The sequence below is a fragment of the Lethenteron reissneri genome, chromosome 4 (genome assembly GCF_015708825.2).
Source record: "Lethenteron reissneri isolate LAM-NWPU_2019-01 chromosome 4, ASM1570882v1, whole genome shotgun sequence".
In the NCBI taxonomy this organism is placed as follows: Eukaryota; Metazoa; Chordata; class Hyperoartia; order Petromyzontiformes; family Petromyzontidae; genus Lethenteron; species Lethenteron reissneri.
In genome coordinates, this window is record NC_083782.1 from 1,459,316 (window position 1) to 1,484,630 (window position 25,315).

A 25,315-nucleotide genomic window follows, 5' to 3' on the forward strand; every position below is an offset into this window, starting at 1 on the left:
GTTTCATTTCTCCAATGTAGCAATCACCACAACTGCAACTCAGTTTGTAGACTCCAGGGTATTGTAAGTCAAGAATGACATCTTTCACAGATGGAATTAGGTCACGGATTTTATGTACTGTACTGAATCGGACTTGAATCTTATGTTTGTTTAGAATTTGATAGTTTTGATCGGAGTTTCATGTGGCTGTTTCTGTATGGTGGGAGAAACAGCTTGGCGGATGGTGAGGTCAGAGTATCCGTTCATCCTGAGGGCCCGATGTACATGTCTTAATTCACTGGCCAGGTGGTGTTGGTCAGAAATGCCATGAGCTCTGTGGTATAGCGTTTTGATGAGATAATTCTTTTGAGATGGGTGGTGGTGGGAATCGGGTTTCAAGTAGAAATCTGTGTGGGTGGCTTTCCTGTAAACAGAATGTCCCAAGGATCCGTCAGGTTTCCTCTCAAACAGAATATCTAAGAATGGTAGTTTACCATCTTTCTCCACTTCCATGGTGAATCTGATGGATGGGTGTCTGGAATTGATGTGGTCGAAGAAGTGGTTCAATGCTGGGAGGCCATGTGGCCAAATGACGAAAGTGTCATCCACATAGCTCTTCCACAGGGAAGGACGCAGGGTGGATGCCTGGATGGCGTCTGATTCAAACTTTTCCATGAACATGTTGGCTATCACTGGTGACAAAGGGGAGCCTATAGCGGTACCCTCATTTTGTTTGTAGAAGGTGCCATTCCAGGTAAAATAAGTGTTGGTGCAAATTATTTTGTCAAGGCGCTCTTTCCCCTCCACCCCAGCTTAAATTTACGCCCCAAACCTGGTGGTGTTTCATTGAGACGCTGTCTTTCCGACAGACCTGTTCTTCAACTGAGGACGGCTGCTTGCGTTGTGGCCGAAACGTCGTGAGAATTATTTTATGATGTTTATTTTATTTTATTATTTCCCTTCTACGTGACTTTACCGAAAGAACCAAGAAGATGAATCCCTGCAGTTACGAAAGCTTTAAATCGGAATGGTAACTTGTCATCCTTTTCCACTACATATACATTTAACATGTATGTTTAGTTATTTAAGCACATGTTACATTTATTTGTAATATATAAAGGTGGCAATTATACAAACAGGAATAAAACGTGGCAATAAATATCATACCATAGGCAATGAGTCGTGATGTATCGAGAGGCAATATTTACAATACAGTGCATTGCAAAGTCTGTATTTTGAACATAAAATTAAAAAAAAACTGTTGAATATGAACAAATTCCCCATTTGCAAATAGATACCAAATGTAAACATTTAAATAACAACATTTGCGAATATATGACAGATCAACGTCAATCACGTAAGAAGTCCTGTAGGCTGCTTGGATGAGAGATATTTGCACACCCTATAGACAGTGTTCTTCATTGCAAGGCCCACGGGCCACTGGCAGCCCCTGATGTCCTTTAGTGCGCCCCCCGTGGCAATACACAAACACTCCCCATCATCGTCATCGTGCTGCTGTCAAACCAAACAATGGTTTAAAATGTGTGGCAGCCCCTTGCACTGTGGTGCCTTATTGGCAAAAGTGGCCCCCCTCCTTTGAAAGTTAGCGAAGAACACCGCAATAAAACATGACACACCGCGGTAAAGGGTCTCTCTCAGTGGCAATCATAACCTTGTGATTATATTTTTTTTATTATCTTGTTATTCTGTGTTGATTTAATGTACGACTTTTTCTGAAGAAACACAGTAATGCCTCGTACCATTCCACGTTTGTTGACGATTATCATTATCCAAACTGTTTGTGATACACGTAAGTAAAATTGTTTGATTATAAAAAAAAATTCCTGAACTCTTTCTTGAAAGCAACGCATGAACAGTCAGAATAAGAAAATTTCCCCAGCCGAAGCCTCGTGAGCGACGCAGCTCTAAAATACCAAGGGTGGCTTCGCCAGCAGACAACAGCGGCAGCCGAGTGTTACATATTACAAGTTACACGTGCTTTAAAAAAATACATGTGTAATGACAGGGTGGCACCTGCTGGCCTGTAAGGGTAATTACGGTTATAGCTGTATTACAAAATGCCTTATGATGAAGGGGCGTATCTGGGGTAAAGGTCAAGGGCGGAGTCAGTCGAGAAGCTCCGGAAACCATCCCGAAGGGTCTAGAAGGTGCTAGAAAGGGGGCGTAGCCAGAGGTGGAGCTTGGCCACGCCAAGCAGATATAAGGAGCACCGAACCAGAGCTTCGGGGCTGTTACGTCACTGCCGTTCTCATCGGTTGGTCTCCGACCACGTGGTTTTTCTTTTGCAAGACCAGCTCCATCGCTACCGCTACGCTCGTCAACCAGCCAGCGTAGCGCAAGACGGAGATGGGCTGGGGTGTAGCCGCGTTACGAAGTGTATCTCCCTGTGTGCTCTTAATAAATAAAAAGCCTTCTACTTAGACGTGTGTCGGAAGTCGCTCACTGTAAAATGTATAACAGGCGACGTTGCAGGCAATTACCCTTCTTCATTGCGCGTAGAAATGTGTCTCTGTGTGCTGGGAATAAGGGCGATTGCACAAAACGTCGCCTGTTATGCATTTCCTGTGCGTAAGGCCATGCGGTGTTGTTGACGAATGCGTGGGGTTTCATTTGTTACGACTCACAGTTGACTTTTTTCATCAGATCCCCGTGCGAGTAAAATGCCAATGTTTGTCGTATACCTCCTCCTCCACCCGACGACACAGCCGGATTCAATAAGTTGTCACGTGGACAACAGAGGCAATGTTGGTTGCGGAAGCCTACGTGTTAAACTCATTTTTTTGTTGAAAAAGTAAAAATAGCTTTTAACCTTTCTGGCAATAAAACAGGAGTTGTTAAGACGTTCAAACACCAAATAGAAAACTTTTGCAAGGAATCGAGTCTGCATTAACCACACACAGATCATGCAAACACAAACATGCTCTGACACTGGTAGCGAGATGAGGCCCTAAAGAAGGCTGTCTCTGGTGTAGACCAATCTGTTTCAAAGACAATGCCATCTATAATTATCAGAGCACGTATTTGTTTGCATGTTCACCCCAAGTACTGTGTGTGGTTAATGCAGACTTGATTCCTTGCAAAAGGTTTCTATTTGGTGTTTGAACGTCTTAACAACTCTTATTTTATTGCCAGACAAAGAAAAACCTATTCTTATTTTTTATATGAGAATAGGTTTTCCCCTTTTATCTGGCAACAAAACAGTTGTGTTAAGATGTTAAAATACCAAACTGAAACCTTTTACAAGGAATCATGTCTGCATTAACCACAATACTTGTGGTCAGAATGCAAAAAAAACACTGATAATATATGCATGTCTTTGGAACTGATTGGTCCACACTAGAGACAGCTTTCTTTGGAGCCTAGTCTCAAAACGGTGTTAGACTTCAATACTGGCTAAAAAGGTCCCATGTTATTTTTTTTGTTATTCGTTAATTCTGCTCGTGTACCACTGCCACGAACTTGCTATCCGCGATTTTATATCCGCGAATCGCAACTGCAACTCTCCACGACTAAAATGAGATAAAGTGATCAAGAGAATGTGATGAGATAAAGTGATGAGCGAGAAAGTGATGATAATCATTATTTATTTATTTTATCTTTTGACTTAAAGCTTTCGTGACTGCAGGAATTCATACTCTTTGGGTCTTTTTTACCGAAATTTGTTGTTCACGAGCATCTCTGGAACATGTCCCTCGTGAATAACGAGGGAATTTTTGCATTCGGTCTAAACAGCCGAAGTAACGACCGCGCCCCGTGATGGCTGTGGGCCGTGTGTCATGATTTGATTTTGCCACAGTCCCCGCGTTAATTCACACTGCAGACACGGTCGTTGACCACGTTAAATCATTTTTGGGGGTAAAAAATATTCAAGTAAATACATAATAATCATACAACCATAATTAACCGATACATCGAAGGAAATTGTAATCTTGATTGCACATTCATAATGATAAGGAGTTACAGTTACTTCCACTTGGTAATCCGACTACAGTCACGTGTAACTTGTACATGATCGCCCCACAGCGATATTGTTCAGGGGTACTGCAAGGCGGAAACAAATTAAGTTAATGGGTGGAATGTTTGGCCTAGATCAGTGGTTCGCAGTCTTTCCTGGAGAAATAAATCTGGTGCTTTGTGAAAAGAATGCATGTATGCATGTACGCTGAACTTCTTTCGCACCGTACATAGCCAACCATACTAATCGGAGGTGCGGGGAAAGGACAACAAACTAAATAGAAAAATAAAATCATCTGCAACGAGTTTCCGTGGACCACAGTATCACCGCCTTGCGGACCAACCGTGATCCGTGGAGTGCAGGCTGGGCACCTCTGACCCCCTGTGTGTTCTGCAGCTACGGGAATTCAACAAATCTGAGAGAGTGAAAGATGCCGATGTTTAACCGGAGCGCCGGTCAGGTGACCGACGCGGCAGAGCACCGACTCGGTGTTCGTCCCCGCACCCCCGTGTCCCGTGGCTGCGAGGCTTCCCCATGCGGTCAAATCGTCCGTTGCAGGTGGACGAGAGAGCCGGTTGTCTGCCACTGGAGCACCGGAGGCAGCTCCAGCGGCATTTGGAGAGGACGTCGCTTGGCCTGGGAGACACGGGACAACAAGGGGCGGGGGGGGGGGGGGTCACTCGCTGAGAGGCAACAGCTGGAGACACGAGCAAGTAGCATTGGCCACGAGAGACCATTTTTATCAAGGCTTGCTCAGTCTCAGACTTTATTCTATCACAGAGTGGGAATGTGCACAGCAACGAGAGCAAATACAACAAACCATCTCTGAAATAGCACCGGGGAGAAATGATGGGGAAGATCACGCTGCCTGGCAGAAGATGAGGGACCCAACTCGTGAGTTTCAATAAGACACAGGCCCTGTCAATATTTAGTGAAAGAAAATGTATATTTTTTGCCAACTTGGCCTATTTCTACTTCCGACGACACTCTAGCGAAATTAAAATTTCCACCGAAACACAAATCAAACCCTTGCACTGTTGATCTCTCAGCTGTAACACAGGTCACGGTTAAGCCTCGCGGCATTGTAAAGCCTGCCTCGGCATGACTCTGTTTGGAGCAATCCACTCAATCAAAACAGTGCAAATTCCAATACCAACCAGGGGCCAACTCTACCCATCATACCCCCGAGGTAGATAAAATCAGTATCACAGAGTAGAAAGTCTAAACTAAACTATTTTTTTATTTTACTGGGAAAGGTCCACCGAGCTACGTAGCTCTTTTCCTGAAGTGACCTGGCCACAAATTACAGCTCAACGAAGTGGCTCATCACGTGAAAATGTATAGCAGTCAAATACTCTACACGCGTGTTTCTAGATGTGCAGGGAGGACACACAGACAAAAATCCTTTCGACTCCGGGGAGAACACGCAAACTCCCGATATAGCAGGCATCAGGCTCGAGAACAAAGCCACCATCTCCTCCATACCAGTCGAAGGAGATAACATCTCGCCACAACCAGACTGTGATTTATGTGGACACAGTTGGTGAGCACGAGGCCCAAGGGTGTTTAAACGTCCCGCAGCCAGCAGCACTACCGAGGTTGTAATTGGTAAGAATTGAGTAGGAGTTGAGTAATTGAGCGAGGTTATTGTTGTAAGAGCTTGGGGGGGGGGGATAATGGGAGGAGGGAACTCCAGAGTGGAGCAGTGCGAGGGAAGAAGCATACAGAGAAGTGAGGTGACCTGCGGTATGGTGGGTGGGTGAGCAGCAAATGGGCAGGTAGTTGTGTGAGTGGGTGAGTGGGTGGGGTGGGTAAGTGTGTGACCGAGCAGATGAGTGAGTGGGTGTTATGCTGAGGCTTTCATTCAACAGTGGATAGATCATGGTTGATCATGAAAATTGCGGGAGGAAAAATTGTGAACTTATTTGTCTTTGAAGCTAGGTCTACACAAGTGTGTATCAGCATGCTTTTAATGGTGTTCCATCTACAACCCAATTTTGCTTAAATATATATTTTGGAGTGTGATGCTAAAGCTCACAGGAATTGGACAAAGGCTGCTTACAGGTCACGAACACAGTAAAACACAACATCCGGCGACATCATCGAGCCCCTCTCTGGCTGGAACTGGCCCGTCACCTCAGCTGCCTGGGCCTGCGTGCGGCCCTCTGCAAACGGAGCCTCGCCAGGAGCGCTCACCACCTGCTGGTTCCCACCGTTGCCACCGCCGCGCTCCTCCCTGCCCCAACACGCCGCGGGCGTTTCCCTCCACGTAGTGGAGGGCTGCGCGTGCCTAAGCGCCTCCGCGGCCTTCTCCTCCGAGGGGCCGCCGGCTCGGCCACCGTCGCCTCTCGACGCGTACTTGAGTGTCCCGCGACGGCCGGCGGGGGCCCCGGGTGCGGCCGCCTTGCCGTCGTGTAGACGCAGGTGCGGGCCATGCTCGTGCGGAGGAGAGGCTATGGAGGAGATGTCTGGGAGGCTGCGGCATTGCTGCTGAGTGGAGTTTCTGCTGTGAAGCGGCTGATGGTGGAACGTAGGCACGGGCGCCGGGGGGAGGCGAGGGCTGCCATTGCCGGGCCGCTCCTCGGCTGGCCGCGACCCGCCGGAGCTCCTGTCCCAACCGGTGAGCGTAGCCAGGTTGATTGCCATCGCCACGCTGCTGCAGGCCTGGCTCCTGGCCTTCACGACGTGGCTGGCCCTCATCAGCTCTCCCGCGGTCACCCTGAGCGCCGCCACGTCGCGGTGGCCTCCACGGAAGCTGTCATCTTTGAGAAGCGATGTCAGTCCCAGGGCTTCCAGGCTGAGCGGGGGGCTGCTGGATGGCTGGGTCAAGTCCTCGTGTTTAGGGCCCTGCTCTGTGGGAGTGGTTCGGTGCGATAGGTTGATGAGCCTCTTTGTCCTCCGGAGGTCAGGGGACAACACCTGGTGGGCCACAGGTGAAAGTCCCTTTGATGATCTGACGTTGACGAGATCCTCAATGTTGACTCCTTTGTTCTTGGATGTGGGAAGGCGGCACTGGTCCTCCTCGGGGGACGAGTCAGGGGTGGCGTGCTCAGTCGTGCCAGGAGAGTCGTTACTGTCGCCAAACCGCACATCAGAGCATTCGCTCCATCCGGAAGCTTCTGGTTGCTTGGCCAGGCCACTGCGCTGGCCAGCGCTGGTCTTAGTCAGGAGGCTGCATCGCACCTCTTGCACGTGCAGGTACGTTCCGCACGCGAACGGCAAACCTTTCTTACCTATATTCAAACACAAAACAAGAAGAAATCACCAACATTTGGCTTGCATCGAGCGCAGTACAATTAGCCGGGCGGCGGTGGCTACGCACGCGGCCTGTGATACAGCAGTGTGGAGGCGGCAAAGAGGGTTGGTGAATCACACAGATCTTGTGAAACTCCCTTCCCAGGAGAGTCGAGGAGAAGCCCTATACTGGCTCGCCAGGCGATGGCAGTACAGCAACAACAAATGTGGACTCCACCTGTTCCGTCTGTATGGGATAGAGTGTTGCCCCCTCGCACTCCGGGTGCACTGACGAGCAGCGAGGAAAACCCACAGGACGCCGAATACTTCTAACCGTGAGTAACAAGGTGAAATAGTATCGTAAGCAGATAAATCAGGAATAGGCATAGAGGTATCAGCGTAGGCCAGCCTCGTCGATTCATACTGACTTAACAACAAGTCCCAGGTAGCCGAGAATAAATCATTAATAGCTGATCGTGACCTCGTGTGAACTCGGTAATTGGAGGTGGGGGGGGGGACAACAAACTAATCACGATAATTTCAGTATGAGGGCGGTGGCCAGATGTTAACTCCCTCGCCTGGTATACAGGAGTTCCTGGGTTCGATCCCGACCCTGATGCCCGTCATATATTTGGATATGTCTGTCTATAGTTTTCTGGCTAGATTTTATGTCGCTATTTCATTATACCTGATGATGATTGCTTGTGTTGCAATCGAAACGTCGTATGCTATTATTTAATTTAATTTATTATTTTATCTTTAGACGTGACTTAACCGAAAGAACCAAATAATAATATATTTGGAGTTTGCGTCTTCTCCCCCGTGGTCACGTGGATTTTTTCCAGGTCCTCCGGTTTTTCCCTCCACATTTAGAAACACGCGTTTAGAGTGTTTGGCTGCTATACATTTCCACATGATAACCCACTTCATTGAGCTATCATTTGTGGCCAGATTGCTTCTGAAAAGGAGCTACATAGCTCAGTGGGCCTAACCTGCGAATTTAAAATGCTGTAATAGTTTTCGTGGAGCATGATATCTGTTGCCGTGCCATATCCGCCATCGACTCTCACTCTGTTTTAAATCTCTGCGAGTGACGCGCAAAACGAAAAGCACTTACCCAGCGATCTTCTTTCACTACGACAGTGCCAACTCCACTGTTCAATCCCTGCACAAAGACAACAACAACAGAATCACATCGTGCCAGGTGCTCGCCCTGAATCCAGCTACAGCCTCTCCAGGGCCATCTCAGCCGGAATAAATTCTCTGCACTTCCCATTTACTTTGGTGTCGTTTGAGTGCGCATGTGACCAATGGGTTATCCGCATTGCTCTTTCTCTAAGTGTCGGTGGTGAAAATTCCACATTCCAATGGTGAGGCCAGTTATTCCACGGAACAGCCATTGCAGACTTGCTTTGTCGGCCCCAGTGGGATGATGGGCTGAGTCGATGCCTCCCAACTCAGGGTTTATTATGAACTCGCAACTTTGCGATTGCGAGCCGCTTGCTTGGAGGGAGAGGCGACGGTGTGAGACGTTGGTTTGCGGTGCTCTTTCCACCTTGGCGGGGGGCTGTTAAGGCTGTTGAACTAAATGGTGGCATTGGATTTTGAATAACCACCTTGGAAAAGGATTTGGAACTCACGCCCCCCCCCTCAACCATTGTATGTTTAACTTCTTTCGCACCGTACATAACCAACCGTGGTAATCATAGGTGCGGGGGAAGGACAACAACTAAATATAAAAAAACTGTTCTAAATAAATGGATATCTTTGTGAGTCTATAGGTCTGTGTGAATCTATCGGACTCTGTGTGAGTCTATGTGTGTATGTATGTTGAACTTCTTTTGCACTGTACGTAGCCAAACGTGATAATCGGAGGTGCGGGGGAGGTAAGACAAACCAATCAAGTGAAGCGGCAGCCAGGCGGTCGAACCGCACCTGCGCAGTGGTGAGTCGATCTGCTAAGGCGAGGGCGGCCATCGCATCATCGTCAATTCGCAAGAAAGAACACGGACCGTAGTTAAAAAATGTGTTTATTTATTCTGGAAAGTCATTCTTGACTATTGCCATTTTCGTTTTGTGTTTTGCGAGCGGCCGTTTGCGTCCCGCGGAAACATTGGCCAGTTTGTCCGTGTGCACCAATTGGCTGTCGCCCCACGCGGCTCCCCCGTGCCCTGCGCCACGTTCCTTTTGTGTCTCCGTGGCGTGACTCACGACGTACTTTTACGTTCATGTGGTTTGCGGTATTCAGTGTTTTGAGATACGACGCTGTATGTAGAATACAGTTGTAGGGCTGTTACAGAGGGTCTGTTTGTGTAGGGCTGTTTACATAGGGGCTAATGGAAAACAGACACAGTGGGCGGGGTCTCCGTGAGCACACGGGGTGGTGCCCGCAACGACGTCCGTACTGGACGGCGTGAGGGGGGTTTCGATCCTCTAACGGGGTATAAAAAGGGTTGAGCCAGAGAGCTCGGGGCTCAGTCTTAGAGTAGTTAAGAGAAGAGAGAAGACCAGCCAGATAGGCCCTGGACTCCCCCTGGGACGCCGCCCTTGTAAGGGCAGTGCAGGCTGGAGCCAGTGGCGTGGTCCCGGAACCAGAGTCAGACCTCTGGGATTCCGGGTACCGTAGCCCGACTAACCAGTGTCGGGCCAGACAGCCTCCCCTAGCCCGTTAGCGGAGGACTCAGCTAGGAAGGCTAGCTAGGGGTGAATTCCCAGTTGTACGGGTGAGGGGGCCGATACATCCCTCTAGTACTGTAAGCCCTTTGTATAAATAAATACGTGTGCCTTACCCCGTTGTCCACGCGTCTTCAACAACACTTCATCTGGCGTCAGAAGTACCAAAAACATGGACACGCGCCAAACAGCTCGAGCCAGGGAACAGCGGGCGGAGGACGCCGCCGAAATTGCCGAGCCCGAGATGGCTCTACTAGACGACGTGCAGCCGGGGCCGGATGCGGGCTTACCGGAGCATCGCCATGAAGAGGAGCAGCGGGGAGACGACCTGAGGCTGGCTCATGAGAGGCTGGCGGAACTGCTCTACGCCGCTGCCGCTGCGCTGGGGGACATCACACGGCTGGCGGCTGGTGGTCCACCGCGGGGCGAGAGGAACCGGCGTGTGGAGCGTCTTCCCGCCATTTCTGAAGATTTAAATTTTGAAATTCCCGCCATCGACGCAGCGACCGCTAGGGGCGTGGCCAACCTCAACCTGGGGTCCGACATCGGCCGCGCTGGGGCTGCTGCATCAACGACGGAGGAGGGCGCGTCATCAAAGCTGCGACAGGCGATGCCATCTGCCATTCGCGCCGAGACGCAGCCGAGTCGGGGAGGCAGCAGTCCACGGGACTCCACGGCAGCCGCTGCGCTACACCAAAGGCTGCCCCCGCTTAAAGAATTCGTGGGCGCAGAGGGCGACTGGAGCGGCTTTCAAAGACGCTTCCTCGCCCACCAGGAGATGGCTAAATGGACGGACGAAGAAGCTCTCAGCGCCCTGCCGGCGCTCCTGGACGGCGACGCGCTTGCCGCCCTAACATCGGCACCCAAGGAAAGGCGCTCCACGTTACCGATGGCGCTGCAGCTGCTGGGAGGGGTCTACGGACCGTCGGCGGAATGCAGACAAGAGTTCTACGACCGCAAGCGGGGAGAGAAGGAGTCGCCCCTAGCGTACCGAACGAGCCTCCTGGCGATGGCCAAGTCGGCCTTCCCCCGGATGGATGACGACGGCATCGACGCTATGGTAACGGAGAAGATACTCCTCCTGGCCGACGATCTAGACATCGCTGTCGTCGCACAGGAGGACGCGGAAATGACATCGCTCCAGGCGGCGCGGCTCCTCCACGCAAACCTCCTGTCGCTTCGACGCAAAGCCAGCAGGGCATCGGCGGGGCGTGCGGTGGCTGCAGCCACCCTTCCGACGGAGGAACTCTACGCCGTCGACCACCGACGGCAACAGGCGACGAGTGCACGGCCGGGCCAGGACGGGTCAGGCCGTTCCGACCACTCGTCACCTCCGACATCGCTCCCGCGGTGTTATAACTGCGGCGTCCGGGGCCACGTCGCCTCGGGGTGCCGCTCTCCTCGTCAGCGCGGGACGACACCTCACCGGGACGACGGGCCTCATCCCAAGCTCCACCGTCAAAAACCGGCGAGTCGCGGCACCCCACACGTTTGGCCCACACACACACCCGTCACGCACTCAAACACCGCGACGAGAGGGGGGCCGGTATCACGCACCATCGCACCATCACGCACCACTCCGGGTACCCATATCGAACCCGGCCAGTGGTCCGTGCTGGCCGATCGTGTGGTTGCCGCATCGTCGGGGTCGTCGGCCGTTGTAGGATATATCGACGGGGTGGAAGTGCGCATCCTGGTCGATACGGGGGCATCGGCGACTATTATTTCGGAATTAATTTACAATATTCTCCCTGTCCGGAGCCGTCCTTTGATGCCTGTTAACGTACCATTCTATGCGGCTAACGGGGGCTCACTTGGCATCATCGGACAAATTCGTGCCCAAATTTGTATTGGGGAAATTAAATTGTCTGGGCCGATTTTTGTTTCGTCCTCGCTGGCGGTTCCGTGCCTGCTGGGGACGGACTTCCTGGCCAAAATGCCGATTGTAATTTTGATCGACCAGGGGTGCATAGAGCTTCCATCGGGCAGACGCATGGCGTTCCTGCCATCACCAGTTGCGACTCGGACGGCGTTCGCGACGGTGCCGGCGTTCGTGGAGAGAACGGTACGCGTTCCTCCGGGAACGCAAATGTTGGTGCCCTTGAAGCTTCGGCGGCCCCTCGTTAAGGGTGCCGGGGCGCAAGGGGTACTGTTGGGACCGTCTAGGGCCGGGGTTAGTGGACCTGATTTACTACCGGCCCAGACCATAGTGAGAGGGGATAGTGAACCCTTCATCGCGGTCCTAAACGTGGGCTCGCAGACGGTGGTGCTCCCACAGGGGACCGTGCTTGCTCACGCAACGCCGGTGCCGTGTGAGGAGCCCGCCGTAAATTCCGTCAACACTGTCCCTGCGTCGCGACCACGTTCGGACAGCGATGAAGGGTGGCTCGAGGCGCTTTGTGCGGGATCGACGGACCTGTCCGATTCAGAGCGTCAACAACTTAAAACGCTATTGCGAGAATTTTCCGACGTTTTTAGTCGAGATAAATATGATTTGGGCTGCACTCACTTGCTGCGTCACCATATTGACACGGGTGACAGCGCGCCAATTCGCCAAAATCCGTTTCGGTTGAGTCCCGCCGAAAAGGAACATGTCAAATCGGCTGTTGATGACATGTTAGCCGCGGACATCATTTCTCCTTCCACCAGCCCTTGGGGAGCGCCGATCGTCCTGGTTAAAAAGCAGGACGGTTCGTTGCGGTTTTGCGTTGACTTCCGGCGTCTTAATAAAATTTCGGTTGCCGACGCATACCCGCTCCCTCGGATGGATGAATCGCTTGACGCTTTGGCGGGAGCGCGATTCTTTTCCACACTCGATTTACTTTCGGGATTCTGGCAGCTTCCTCTGGATGATGAGTCTAAGCCTAAAACTGCTTTTCGTACACCGCACGGCTTGTTTCAATTCAACAGGTTGCCGATGGGCTTGCACTCAGCGCCGGCAACTTTCCAGCGTTTGATGGAATTGGTTTTGGCTGGACTGCAATGGGAGTCGTGCCTCATTTATTTGGATGACGTTATCGTCTTTAGTAAAACTTTTGATGACCATCTCCAGAGGTTGCGGGCAGTTTTCCTAAAGATGCGGGCTGCTAATTTGAAATTTAAGCCCCAAAAATGCCATTTGTTGCGTGATTCGGTGCGTTATTTGGGGCACATCGTGGGACGCTCGGGTATTGCTACCGATCCCGCCAAAACGCAGTGTGTCAGCTCCTGGCCGACTCCCACTACAGTGGGAGAGGTCAGGAGTTTTATTGGGTTCGCGTCGTATTATCGACGGTTTGTTGCTGATTTTGCAACAATTGCAAAACCCCTGCACGCTCTAACATCTAAAGGGGTTCGTTTCCACTGGGGTCAAGAGGAGGAGGCTGCGTTCCGCTCCCTTCGGGACGCCCTGGTGAAAGCCCCTCCCTTGATCTACCCTGATTTTTCGAAACCCTTTTTGCTCGACACCGATGCGAGCAACACGGGTATTGGGGGTGTGCTTTCCCAGGTGGTTGATGGCGTTGAACGGGTGGTCGCATACGGTAGTCGGGTGTTGTCTCCTGCGGAGCAGAGATATTGTGTTACCCGTAGAGAACTGTTGGCAATTGTTTTTTTCATCCAACAATACCGCCCATATCTGTACGGTCGGCATTTCACCGTCCGCACAGATCATGCGGCACTACAGTATGCCCTGCGAGTTCAACAACCATCGGGACAGTTGTCTCGATGGTTGGAGGTTCTCCAGGATTTTGATTTTGAGACCACTTACCGTAAGGGCGTTCGCCATACCAACGCGGACGCTCTGTCACGCATGCCAACCGCCTCGGAATGTGCATGCCTCCTGGGGTCGGGACGTTGCAGACCTTCAGGGGACGCATCGGTCCCGATCCTGGCAGCCACCGACGATGACGAGCCACTGGCTGATAATTCTATCGAACAACAGGGAAGGGATTCCCTGTTGGGGTTGCCCGTCACTGAGTGGGGGCGCCTCCAAATGGAGGACACCTCCCTCCTCGGGTGGCGTCGTCGCGTCGGGGGTGCTGGCCGGGTGAAAGGTGATTCGGGTGCATGGGAAATGGTACAGGGTCTGCTCATGCACTGGGACGCAAAATCACAGCGACATCGGCTGGTCGTCCCTTCGGAGTTGCGAGGCAAAGTGGTGTGGGCCGCGCATGAGCGCCTGTTACATCTGGGGACTCTAAAGACCCTCGCACTAATACAGCTAGATTTTTTTTGGCCTGGTATGACAAAGGATGTGGGGGATCTTCTGAGTTCATGCCCGCGGTGTGCGCAGCGGAAACCGCCGGCGCGGGAGTCTAACCCGCCTTTACAATCGATCAAGGTGTCCAGGATAAATGAGCTGGTCGCACTGGACATCTTGGGCCCATTTCCCGCCACCCCCAGGGGCAATAAGTATTTGCTGACAGGTGTCGAGTATTTTACGCGCTGGCCCATGGCCTGGCCCCTTGCCAACCAGTCGGCAGCAGCCATCGTGGACGCCTTTGTTCAGGGATACGTCCTGGACAAAGGTGCCCCGGAACGGCTGCTGACCGACCAGGGTAAAAATTTTTCCAGCAAATTACTTAAACAAGTCTGTGACCTCTTAGGCACAAAGAAAATTCGGACCTCCCCGTATCACCCACAGACTGACGGAATGGTCGAGCGCCTGCATCGCACCATTTCGTCAATGATGGCACAGCAGGTCTCAGATTCCCAGACTGATTGGGACCTGCATATTCAGGGGGTCTTGGCGGCATATCGGATGGCACCCCATGCGGCTACGGGGTTTTCCCCCTTTTACCTTATGTACGGTCGCGAACCCGACCCGCCTGTTCGCGCCCAGCTGCAGATCCCCGACCAGCAAGGTAAAACAAAATTGGCTGACCACGTCAAATTTAATTTGGCTAAGTTAACAGAGGCACGGGATGCTGCGAGGTTAAACTCGGACCTCCGTCAAAAGGCGAACGAGCGCCTCAGGTTGGGTCGAGCGCATGTCATACAGTGGAAACCGGGGGACAGGGCATGGTTGCACTGTCCCCAAGTACCCCTGGCTACCTCCCCAAAGCTGGCGCGACCGTGGCGGGGGCCTGTGGAAGTGGTCGAGGTCCTGCGACCACAGTGCGTGCGCATTCGTTGGGGGAAGCGGCGATGGTTCGTGCACCCCTCTCGGTTGAAACCTTTCGTCGCGGCACACAAACCCACTTCACACATGCGTGGCCAGACGTGTGGGGGGTCGACCGACTCACTAGGTCCGTCCCCACCGCGCTCACCTAATGCCTTGCCGGCCGTGCCACCTCCAGGTGCATCGAGACTGACGGGCTCACGCCCGACCACCCCTTCTGGGGATACCAACAGTCACGAGGCATCAGAGGAGACCCCGCTCCCGGACGGACGATTGCCACCTGACGGTCCGCCACCCGGGGTTCCCCCGTGTGAGGGGCCCGCCGCAAGGACACGCGCAAAAATGCGAAAACTGTTGTGATACCGCAAGGACACACGCAAAAATGCGCAGACTGTTGAGGAACCGCAAGATTTGTATATATATGTTGTGTTCATTGTGTGTTGTGTGGGGGGGGGGGGTGTCCCCTGCCCATTGGTGTGCATTGTGGCTTCGCTACATATTGTATATAGCTCGTTCTTACGGTATCCGTATTTATTCGGGGGGGGGGGGGTGCGTCGGATTGTTCCCTTTCAGGGTTGAGGGTTTTGTTGTTGTCATTGTCGTTGTTGTTGTTGTTACTGTTGGTTCCTTCAAGTTAGCGTTCAAAACGTTTTTTTAAGGCACACGCGGGGATCCAGGGGTTGAATAACCTTTATTGAAAGTTGTTGCAGCCGGGACGGCTGCGAGCTGTACAGGGGGGGGTGATGTAGGGCTGTTACAGAGGGTCTGTTTGTGTAGGGCTGTTTACATAGGGGCTAATGGAAAACAGACACAGTGGGCGGGGTCTCCGTGAGCACACGGGGTGGTGCCCGCAACGACGTCCGTACTGGACGGCGTGAGGGGGGTTTCGATCCTCTAACGGGGTATAAAAAGGGTTGAGCCAGAGAGCTCGGGGCTCAGTCTTAGAGTAGTTAAGAGAAGAGAGAAGACCAGCCAGATAGGCCCTGGACTCCCCCTGGGACGCCGCTCTTGTAAGGGCAGTGCAGGCTGGAGCCAGTGGCGTGGTCCCGGAACCAGAGTCAGACCTCTGGGATTCCGGGTACCGTAGCCCGACTAACCAGTGTCGGGCCAGACAGCCTCCCCTAGCCGGTTAGCGGAGGACTCAGCTAGGAAGGCTAGCTAGGGGTGAATTCCCAGTTGTACGGGTGAGGGGGCCGATACATCCCTCTAGTACTGTAAGCCCTTTGTATAAATAAATACGTGTGCCTTACCCCGTTGTCCACGCGTCTTCAACAACACTTCACAGTGATAATTATTATTGTTACAAGCAACGTGACTTCACCACATTTAGCGCTATCGGCAGGTCACGTGCGCTGGGGAAAAGCGTGGCTGTTACTGCCACCTCTTGCAACGCGTCTGGCCGGCGTGGGAGAGTCGACTGCTAGAGGGAGCTCGCGAGCGATCCCTCCAGTGGAGGCCCTTTTGCCAGCAGCGGCACGAGCGAGTTGCTGCCCCTTCGTCACAACTCCAAAGGGCATTGATTGTACCTCACCTGCGTCATCGGTGTCTTGAGTCTTCCAGCCACACAGCGCGGAATCGGCGCCTTGCCGTCTGCACCACCGTGGACAACAGAAGAACGGCGACTGACAACGCTGACACGGCTGCTTGCTCGTTTGTTCACAAGCTCCTTAGACCGATACAGCTGACACGACGGCAGGGAGCGTGGATCCATCTGCACCGCTAGAGCCGTGACCACCTCGCAGAGAGTGGCAGCAGCCTCCCAAGGTGGTGACGGTTATCGTCCGTCCGGGGATGTTACTACATGAAGCTCGGTAAATAAAATGTATTCACAAATAGATCACTCGTGATGACTACGACGATGATGGTCAAGATGGGACAACCTCCGATTGGCCTCACGAGGCCTCCTCCCCGTCGAGCCCCGAGTCTCTTGAACCAAACGAGGTGAACGTCACTTCTCTGTCGCTGCTCCCATCGTCTGGAAGTCACTCCACAGACTAATGCCCAATTAATTACTCACACAGAGACTCGTAGACTCACATAGAGACTCGTAGACTCACATAGAGATCCATAGACTCACATAGAGACCCATAGACTCACACAGAGACCCATAGACTCACATAGAGATTCATAGACTCACATAGAGATTAATAGACTCACATAGAGATTAATAGACTCGCATAGAGATTCATAGACTCGCATAGAGACCCATAGACTCACACAGAGACCCACAGACTAACACAGAGACCCACAGACTCACACAGAGACCCTGTCGCAGTTGCTGCCGTCTGAAACTCACTCCTTCCTCCTGTCTCACTGTGCCGCTCATCGGCATCGCCACTTCTGTCCGACTTTCAAGACTGCCTCTCCCTCTCTTGTTAATTTATTCTCCCATGATTCTGAATGTTCTTTGAAGTTAAATTCATTCGCCGTGTGAATGTAGTTATGAAATAAAATTATGACTGGAAAGTATTTCATGTCACTGCCACATGCCTGGGAGCCCTGTGGCTCTACGGAGCGAGCGAGCGATGCGGTTTGGGATTCGGCGAGGACTCCACGAACGCAGGGAGCAGCTGCCACAGCAGATGTAGCGGTTAGCAGTGCGCTGGACTTGCCATCCAGAGGCGATGCGTTCTATTGAACTATTTCAGTATATTAATTTTACCAGGTAAGGCCCACAGAGCTACATAGCTATTTTTCAGAAGCGACCTGGCCACAAACGATAGCTCAACAAAGTGGATGATCATTTGGAAATGTATAGCAGCCAAATACTCAGAAGGAGTGATGTTGTTTCTAAATGTGGAGGGAAAAGCCGGAGGACCCAGGGAAACATCCACGCGACCACGGGGAGAGGGAAATTAAAACTCCAAATATACAGCAGGTGTCATGGTCGGCGTCGAATCCACGACCTCCTGAATATCAGGCGAGGGTATGCATTCGATTCCATCTCCTGGCCCGGCAGTTGAAACGATGGAGCAAGTTTTTCAAATCGCCCCTCCCGCCTCTGCCCACCCAGCCACAGTGATTGATCGACAGGTCGCGTGTGGTGGGGGGAAGGTGTGGGCACGTCCACCTATTACAGCACGTCTGCTCAACGCGATGGAGGAGGCACAACATCCCGTCGAGCCCGGTCTAGTGGAGGAGGCACCTCTGGCAGCAGTGGCATGGGCGAGCAGTTGCAGGGCTGCGCCTTTACCGCGTGCGCTGTGGCCGCTGAGTGGCTGCATGGCCACGCGTGTTCAGAATCACAACGCAGTTGTCAAGGCCGAGCGCGCCAGTGCACGACGCTCCGCTCGCAATGTCTCGGCCTGAGATCGACAAAATAACCACAATGGTTATTTTGGTTTAACGATGGATAAACTGGCCCTGCCATAGGAATTCACTCGGTGATTCGCAAGCGGCGGCTTGGGCAAAGGACGCGTCGCGGCTCAAAAGGACGGCGATGGCGACGGTCAAGTGGAAGAACAACAGCGGAGCGGCAATGACGGAGAGGACCGACACCCAGGAGACGGAGCGACAATGACGGAGAGTACCGACACCCAGGAGATGGAGCGGCAATGAAATTGGATTGCTTCGCAAGTGCTGCGCGGATCCAGCAGCGGATTGACCACAACTGGTGAAGATGTTTCACGTGATGCAGCTGCAAATTGAGTGAAGTTAGTTTCGCGTGGACTCATTACGCATTCCAACAAATGTGGGCTCCATGGAATAAATTCATGAAAGTGCCCCTATTCTAAATGAGCTAGTGATGGAAATTCCACATTCCTGTGGTGAGGCCCAATCCATCCAGAGGAGACCCACCTTGATTTTGCTCAAAACGGTACACGACGACTGTTATCCGCGCTTCCTATTCTGCGCCAGTTATCTGCAAAGTTTTACCCCGCGGATAAAAGGAGGAAAATCAAAGATAACCCCGCGGATAATAGGATCCCCGATATTGACCCCCGTGTATCACCGCGGGGGATAAGAGATGTCCTGTAGTGATTTCATTGGACCCTGTTGGATAATCTTTGACCGAGTCGATCACTGTATCTCGAGACACCCAATCCGCCTCTGTATGTTACAGGGCAATATTAAAATAACAAACACATTAATTCTAACATTGCCTTGATTTTGACTTAAAACTTTCGTGACTGCAAGAATTCATATTCTATGGTTCTTTCGGTATAGTCGCGTAGATAGAAAAATGAATAACAATAAAATAATATAAATTATGACGACCGCTTGTGTTGCAATTGAAACGTCGTGATATTTTTAGTATTTTTATTCACTTTATTTTCATTTTTAATATTATTATTTTATTTATTGTTTTTTTTTTATCTACGTGACTTTAATAATAATAATAATAGTACAATTTGTAACGCGCGCAAATTTGCAGACGTAGTGGCCGCAACTCAGAGGCGCGGAGCCAAGCTCAGAGTCGCTCAAAAGCATGATTGTAGAGGTGAGTTTTTAAGTGTCTCTTGAAGGAGGCGATTGAGGTGATGCTGCGAATGTGCAGAGGGATATCGTTCCAGACTGTTGGGGCTGCCACCGAGAAGCGGCGCGTAGACATGACCATCCTGGATCTTGGTATTGAGAGGAGGTCGTGAGTCGCGCTGCGCAGGCATCTGCCGTGTGCTGAGCTGCAAGTTGTCAGTAATGAAGAAAGATACGGCGGGCAGGCGGATATGAAGGCATTGTGGCAGAGGCAGGCGGTCTTGTATGTGACCCTACTGGCAATGGGGAGCCAGTTGAGAGCGCGGAGACGAGCTAGTGAGTCGAGGCGGGGATGAGTGTGGGCAATGACGACGCGTGCTAGGTTATTTTGTAGTCTTTGAAGCTTCCTTAGGTTGCCAGCGGAGGTCCGGACAAGGACGGAGTTACAATAGTCAAGGCGAGACCCAACTATGCAACATGCCAAAGTGTTGGCAATTTCAGTAGAGATGAGAGGACGTATGTGTCTAAGAGCCTTCAGGTGAAAGTTACATGAGCTGATGATATGGTTGGTTTGACGGTCGAAGGATAAAGTTGAATCTAGGATGACACCGAGGTAGCTGAAGTGGTTGGTGAACTTGATGCTATGACCGAAGATGTGTATGTGTGTGGGGAGTGCTGCTGAATTGAGACGTTGCTTGGTACCTAACATGATGGCCACTGACTTTTTCGGATTAAGGGCTAGGTTGTGTGCAGTGAACCATTGTTGCACGGCGGTGGTACATTCCGAGAGCCTCTCGAATCCAGATGCATTGCTAGAATCGATGGCGGTGAATAGAATCGTGTCATCCGCGTATGAGTGATGCTTAACACCGAAGCTTGCAATGAGTCGGCCGATCGGGGAAGTGTAGGCTGTGAAGAGCAGGGGACCTAGAACAGAGCCCTTTACCGAAAGAACCATAGAATATGACTGCCTTGATTCATAATAGATTGTTTGGGTGAAGCCATGCGATGATCAATGAGCAGATCCGCATAATGAGTGGTTAGACACGACGTTTCCACCCCCAAGACAAACATCGCATCTGATTGTGAGATTTACTCACCCGCTCACCCACCCGCTTACCCACCCGCTCACCCACCCGCTTACCCACCCGCTCACTCACCCGCTCACCCACCCGCTCACTCACCCGCTCACCCACCCGCTCACGGGCGAGTGAGTTGACGATAACAATTGTCACGCTGTTGGATACCCGGGCAACACGAGCGTCGGTTTAACGTGTTTGGGAAGGCTAAACCCTGCAAATGAGAATGAGAAATTGACCCCATAAGCCCGGTGGGGGTGGGGGGGTGGCATCAGCTGCAGATGAGTGCCACCCATAACCACTCATCATGTGCAGGCAGTCACTGAACTGCGCAATAGTCGCCTGTGAATGCTACATGGCTCTCACGAGCCACACGTTTAGTCAGTGGTGCCTCGAGACAATGAAAGTCGCTCAAAGAGGACTTCCTTGACCGCCTAGACACGCGACAATTTGTTTGGCTGTGTCGGGCGCACAAACCTAAGTGTTAAGTAAAAGGAAGGCCGGTGGTTCGGGCAGTGCTCCTTTTTCAGAACAAAGCGTGAAGGACACATTGACGGTCGAGAAATAAGCGCTACACGAGGGTTCACGGAGTTGACAACAATTCAAGTTGAAAGCAACGGCCTCGTCACGCCCAGGATCACACAGCCTGGACAGGAACTGGATTCGCATTCCTCGCCTATCAAACGCCTCCTCCCCGCCACGGAGCGGAGTGATCGCGGGCTCGCTGCGCGGCGCTCCCCACGCCGCCTCGTCAACGCCGCGCGGTTCAAGCACCGCGCTGCCTCCACCCCACGCGCCGCGTCTCCACGACCCCTCTGCCACCCGGTCTCTGCTGGAATGTAGATCGCTACTCCCTTGTACTTACACAGACGCTTCGTCTATCCGAAACCAGCGGCACGTTTGACAGGTCGGTATCACTCATTAATATGCGTGTCTCTTGCATCTCTCCGTCTCTGTGCTTGCGTCTCTTTCTCAACCCGAGCCTCTGTTTTCTTGCCCCTGACTGCGGCTCTGAGTCTCGCTGTCCGCGTTCTCCCTCTTCTGTTTGTATCTCTCCCAAATCGCCTTCGTACCCTACAATCACCGACTTCCCCACCCTCTCCACCTCTCCTCCCCAGCCGCTCCCCGCTCTTTCTCCTTACCTGGCCGCCTTGGGATGTAGGCGCATTGTCTGAAGTCGAGAGAAGGTGTTCCCTCCGCCAGTTGAGTCTCCGAGATTCAGGAAGCATAGGTGACTATACACCTGTGGCTCTGTCTCGCCTGCGCGAGGGGGGGGGGGGTCGTGGGGGTGGTCGTGGGGGAGGGGGTCGTGGGGGTGGTCGTGGGGGAGGGGGTCGTGGGGGTGGCTCTCCGACCAATCGCGCCCCCACGTTGAGTTGCCACATTCACGCCCTCCACCTCCCCACGCACTCAGCCTCCTCGACACACCTGAGATCGGTTAGAGGCAGAGCCAAGCCACTCGGCGGGGGTGAGTGTGCGTGGAGAGCGTCGCGTGGCTTGGCGCGCGCCTCTTCATAGTAACAGCAGCGGCAGCAACAGCAGCAACAGCAACAGCAGCGGCAATAACAGCAGCAGCAGCAACGGCAGCAACAGCAGTAACAGCAACAGCAGCGGCAGCAACAGCAGCAACAACAGCAGCAACAGCAGTAACAGCAACAGCAGCAACAGCAGTAACAGCAACAGCAGCAACAGCAACGGCAGCAACAGCAACGGCAGTAACAGCAGCGGCAGCAACAGCAGCAACAGCAGCAACAGCAGCAACAGCAACAGCAGCGCTAGTCTCTGAGAGTGACGCTCGCCACGACGCTGGGCAATTCACGCATGGGACGCTGCGCCGAGCGCAGCCTCGTGTGGTTTTAAACTATTACTAGTTTAACTTGTTTTACATTCATTCTAGATTTCATCAGGTAAGGCCCACTGAGATCTATAGCTCCTTTTCAGAAGCGACCTGGACACAAATGACAGCTCAACAAGGTGGCTTAAAATGTGCAAATTTAGAGCAGACAATTACTCAAGGCGCATGTTTATTATAAATATGGAGGGAAAACCGGAGGACCCGGAGACAAATCCACGCGACCACGAAGAGAACACGCAAATTCCAAATCTATATTGTCGTCAGGGTCGGAATCGAATCCACGATCTCCTGTACACAAGGCGAAAGGGTTGACATTTCGCAACAGTGGGGCCCCGTCAGAGCTGCCATCTGGCAGAGACTCGGTAATCATACCAACGTTGGGTCAACGTTGGGCCAAAGTTGGTATGTGGATGGAACTGTTGCTCCAAACTTTGGCCCAAAGTTCCATGGGGATCAACTGACGTTACAATTGGAGGTTGCGATTAACACAAAATACAATTAATTGGAGTGTGGCAGTCATGGTGCCGAATGTGGTGGCTCCTTTACATATATATACACAGTTCAAACACTCCAGTATGTACATAACATCGAACAAGGACCACAGCCAGCCGTGGCATCAGCCGGCCTGGCGACTCGCTGGTGCGGCAAGTGGCTCGCAATCGCTCTGCGCCGTGGAGGCAGCAGCGAGGGTTGTTGGATCGCTCTGCGCACAGATTTCTTGAAACTCCTTCGCGTCGGCGTCGAGGAGGATCCGTGACCCTGGCTATGGCAGGCGGAGGCGGTACAGCAAAAAGTGGACTCCATCTGTTCCAACTGTACAGGATAGAGTGTTGCCTCCTCGCACACGTGGGTTTTCTGTGGGTAATCCGGTTTCTTCCCACATATATACAACTCATTAATTGGCAGAACACATCTCAATATTTACATATACAGGACCACAGAGCTCGGGCCATCGTTGGTAGTGCCAGCTCACCGCGTGGCTACTTCCCGGCTTGCTTGTGGTTCCTCCTCGCGCCTCTGAGTCACTGTCTCACATTCTTTTTGTTAATCGGAAGGTCGTGAGTTCAAATCCTAGTTGGTGGTTGGACTCAGCCTATCATCCCTCCGGGGTCGATAAATGAGTAGAGTACCACGTTGTGGGGGAAGTTAGCAGCGGTTGTTTTGCAGGTACGACTCAGCCGCTGAACATCGGTATGTGGAATATTCCACCTGCGGCCCGAGCTCGCTAGCTGCGAGGCTGTACACGGGAGGTGAGCAGCAATGTCTCAATGTTCACTTGAGCAAGGAGGTCGCTGTGTGTGCAGCAGTAAAAACGTGGGAGAGAATACCCCGAGTGGCAGCCATCGCGCGTGTGTGCAGACACCACACGGGGGGGGGGGGGGTGTCGCCTCTTGTCGTAGAGACGCGGGGTAAGGTGCGTCTCCACGCACAGGGGACTGCCGACAGATCTCGCTCTGATCACCGCGTGTTTGTTTTGGCTCGGAAGCTCGGCCCGCAGACCCAGCTTAGTGCCGCCCTGGCACGAGAAGCCAGCCCACTCCGAGACACACAGTGAGAGAGATGGAGAGAGGCGTGTGCGGGGTGGGCGAGAGAGGGAGAGAGAGCCCCCCCCCCACCCCGTGCCGTGGTGTGGGGCCAGGCGGTCGACGCGCATGACGGCGCCTTGGACAGCCCTCGCGGCCCACGGAGAGTGCCTCTCGCGCCACTGCGAACGCGCGCGTCGGCTCATTCTCTCCGAGTCCACATTCCACGAGCATGAGGCTAAGTCAACATTTGCGTGTTGTTTTTTGGTTTTCGGGTATTCACTTTTTGTTTCGTAGCCACCGGTTAAATAGTTGCCCCGAGCAATCAATAGGGGGGCTGCTCCCAGCTTTGAATTCAAGCAAGTCTCGACTTCGCCGATTGAACAAATGGCTTGGTGACTGCTGCTGCTGCTACTGCCTTGGAAGTCTTCTTCTTTTTCTTCTCACGTACGGCTCCTGCTGATGTAGATGCGGAGCAACGACTGCAATTTCACATGCAGGTGGTCGATCCCGGAGAACCGCGTCAGGAGTAGCGGGTGTTTCATCGCTGCGATGTCTCCTTCGCATTTGTGGATCGGGGCATTGCGTCGTTCCACGTTGCACGGTCTGTTCTGGATGGCCACAGTCGCACGCTGCTGGAGAGTTTTTTTATTTTTCTATTTGTGCATCATCAGGTATCCGCAACCACTGCCATGGTTTGTGCAGTGGATGCGGTTTAGGGTGGACCATGAGCTTGTTGGAAGATCAAACTCATCCAAATGTATGGATGAAGAGCGTTACATGTCGAATTTATTCTTCTTCAAACAATGTGGCTCCCTGGGTTTGAGAATCTCTCAGGATCCGTTGCGCTCCACAGTTTAATTGACTCGAAGTTGCATCGGCATCGTCGCCCAATCACAACGCCCCTCTTGAACCGCGATCCACCTCCCCACTCTTCCTATAATCCGCGAATCTTCCCACTATCCGAGATTTTTACGTATAGATTTGTGCATCAGGTATCCGCATCTGCTACTGCAGTGGATAATGCGGGTTAAGGGTGGACCCACGAGCAGCTTCGCAGAAAATCAAACCCCCGGGAGATCTCCTGCTTTGGGTCGCTGGCTTGGAAGATTGCAGCGGCCTTCACGCGGCCCACTCTGTTGTGAAATATTCTGATCCTACAAATACGAAGTTTGATTCTGTTGTTAAGTGAGAAATCACAACGAATGCCATCAATGCGGCGACCGAACATCAATCGTCGATCTTCAATCTCCCCCGGTCTCCAGAGCAACATCAACACCAACACAACAACAACAACACAGCAACAACACAACAACACAAGTCCACGCGGTAGCGGTAGCGGTAGTGTGCAGAGCACAAATCAACAAATTAACTTCATGGTGGTTACCCCTGGGTAAAATAGTGCAGCATAGTAGCCCGGCTCTCGCACCATGTGCGCGATGCTAGTCACTGTTAGTCTGTTGATGGTCGCCGATGCGG

General features: G+C 52.3%; 1 protein-coding gene across 2 annotated transcripts; it reads right to left on the reverse strand.

Annotated features, from left to right (window-relative positions):
- Positions 1-998: 998 nt before the first annotated feature.
- On the reverse strand, positions 999-21,719 carry LOC133348922 (uncharacterized). 2 transcript variants are annotated; one of them, XM_061562052.1, is made up of 5 exons: positions 21,601-21,719; positions 16,495-16,553; positions 8,307-8,354; positions 6,152-7,188; positions 999-4,591 (listed from the first exon to the last, which is right to left on the reverse strand). In XM_061562052.1, the coding sequence occupies exons 1-5, from the start codon at positions 21,624-21,626 to the stop codon at positions 4,496-4,498; spliced, it is 1,266 nt and encodes a 421-aa protein (XP_061418036.1). In that variant the 5' UTR covers positions 21,627-21,719; the 3' UTR covers positions 999-4,495. The 2 variants fall into 2 exon arrangements, with proteins under 2 accessions (XP_061418036.1, XP_061418026.1); XM_061562042.1 differs by having other exon boundaries at positions 1,000-4,591; positions 6,092-7,188.
- Between the last annotated feature and the right edge of the window lie 3,596 nt (positions 21,720-25,315).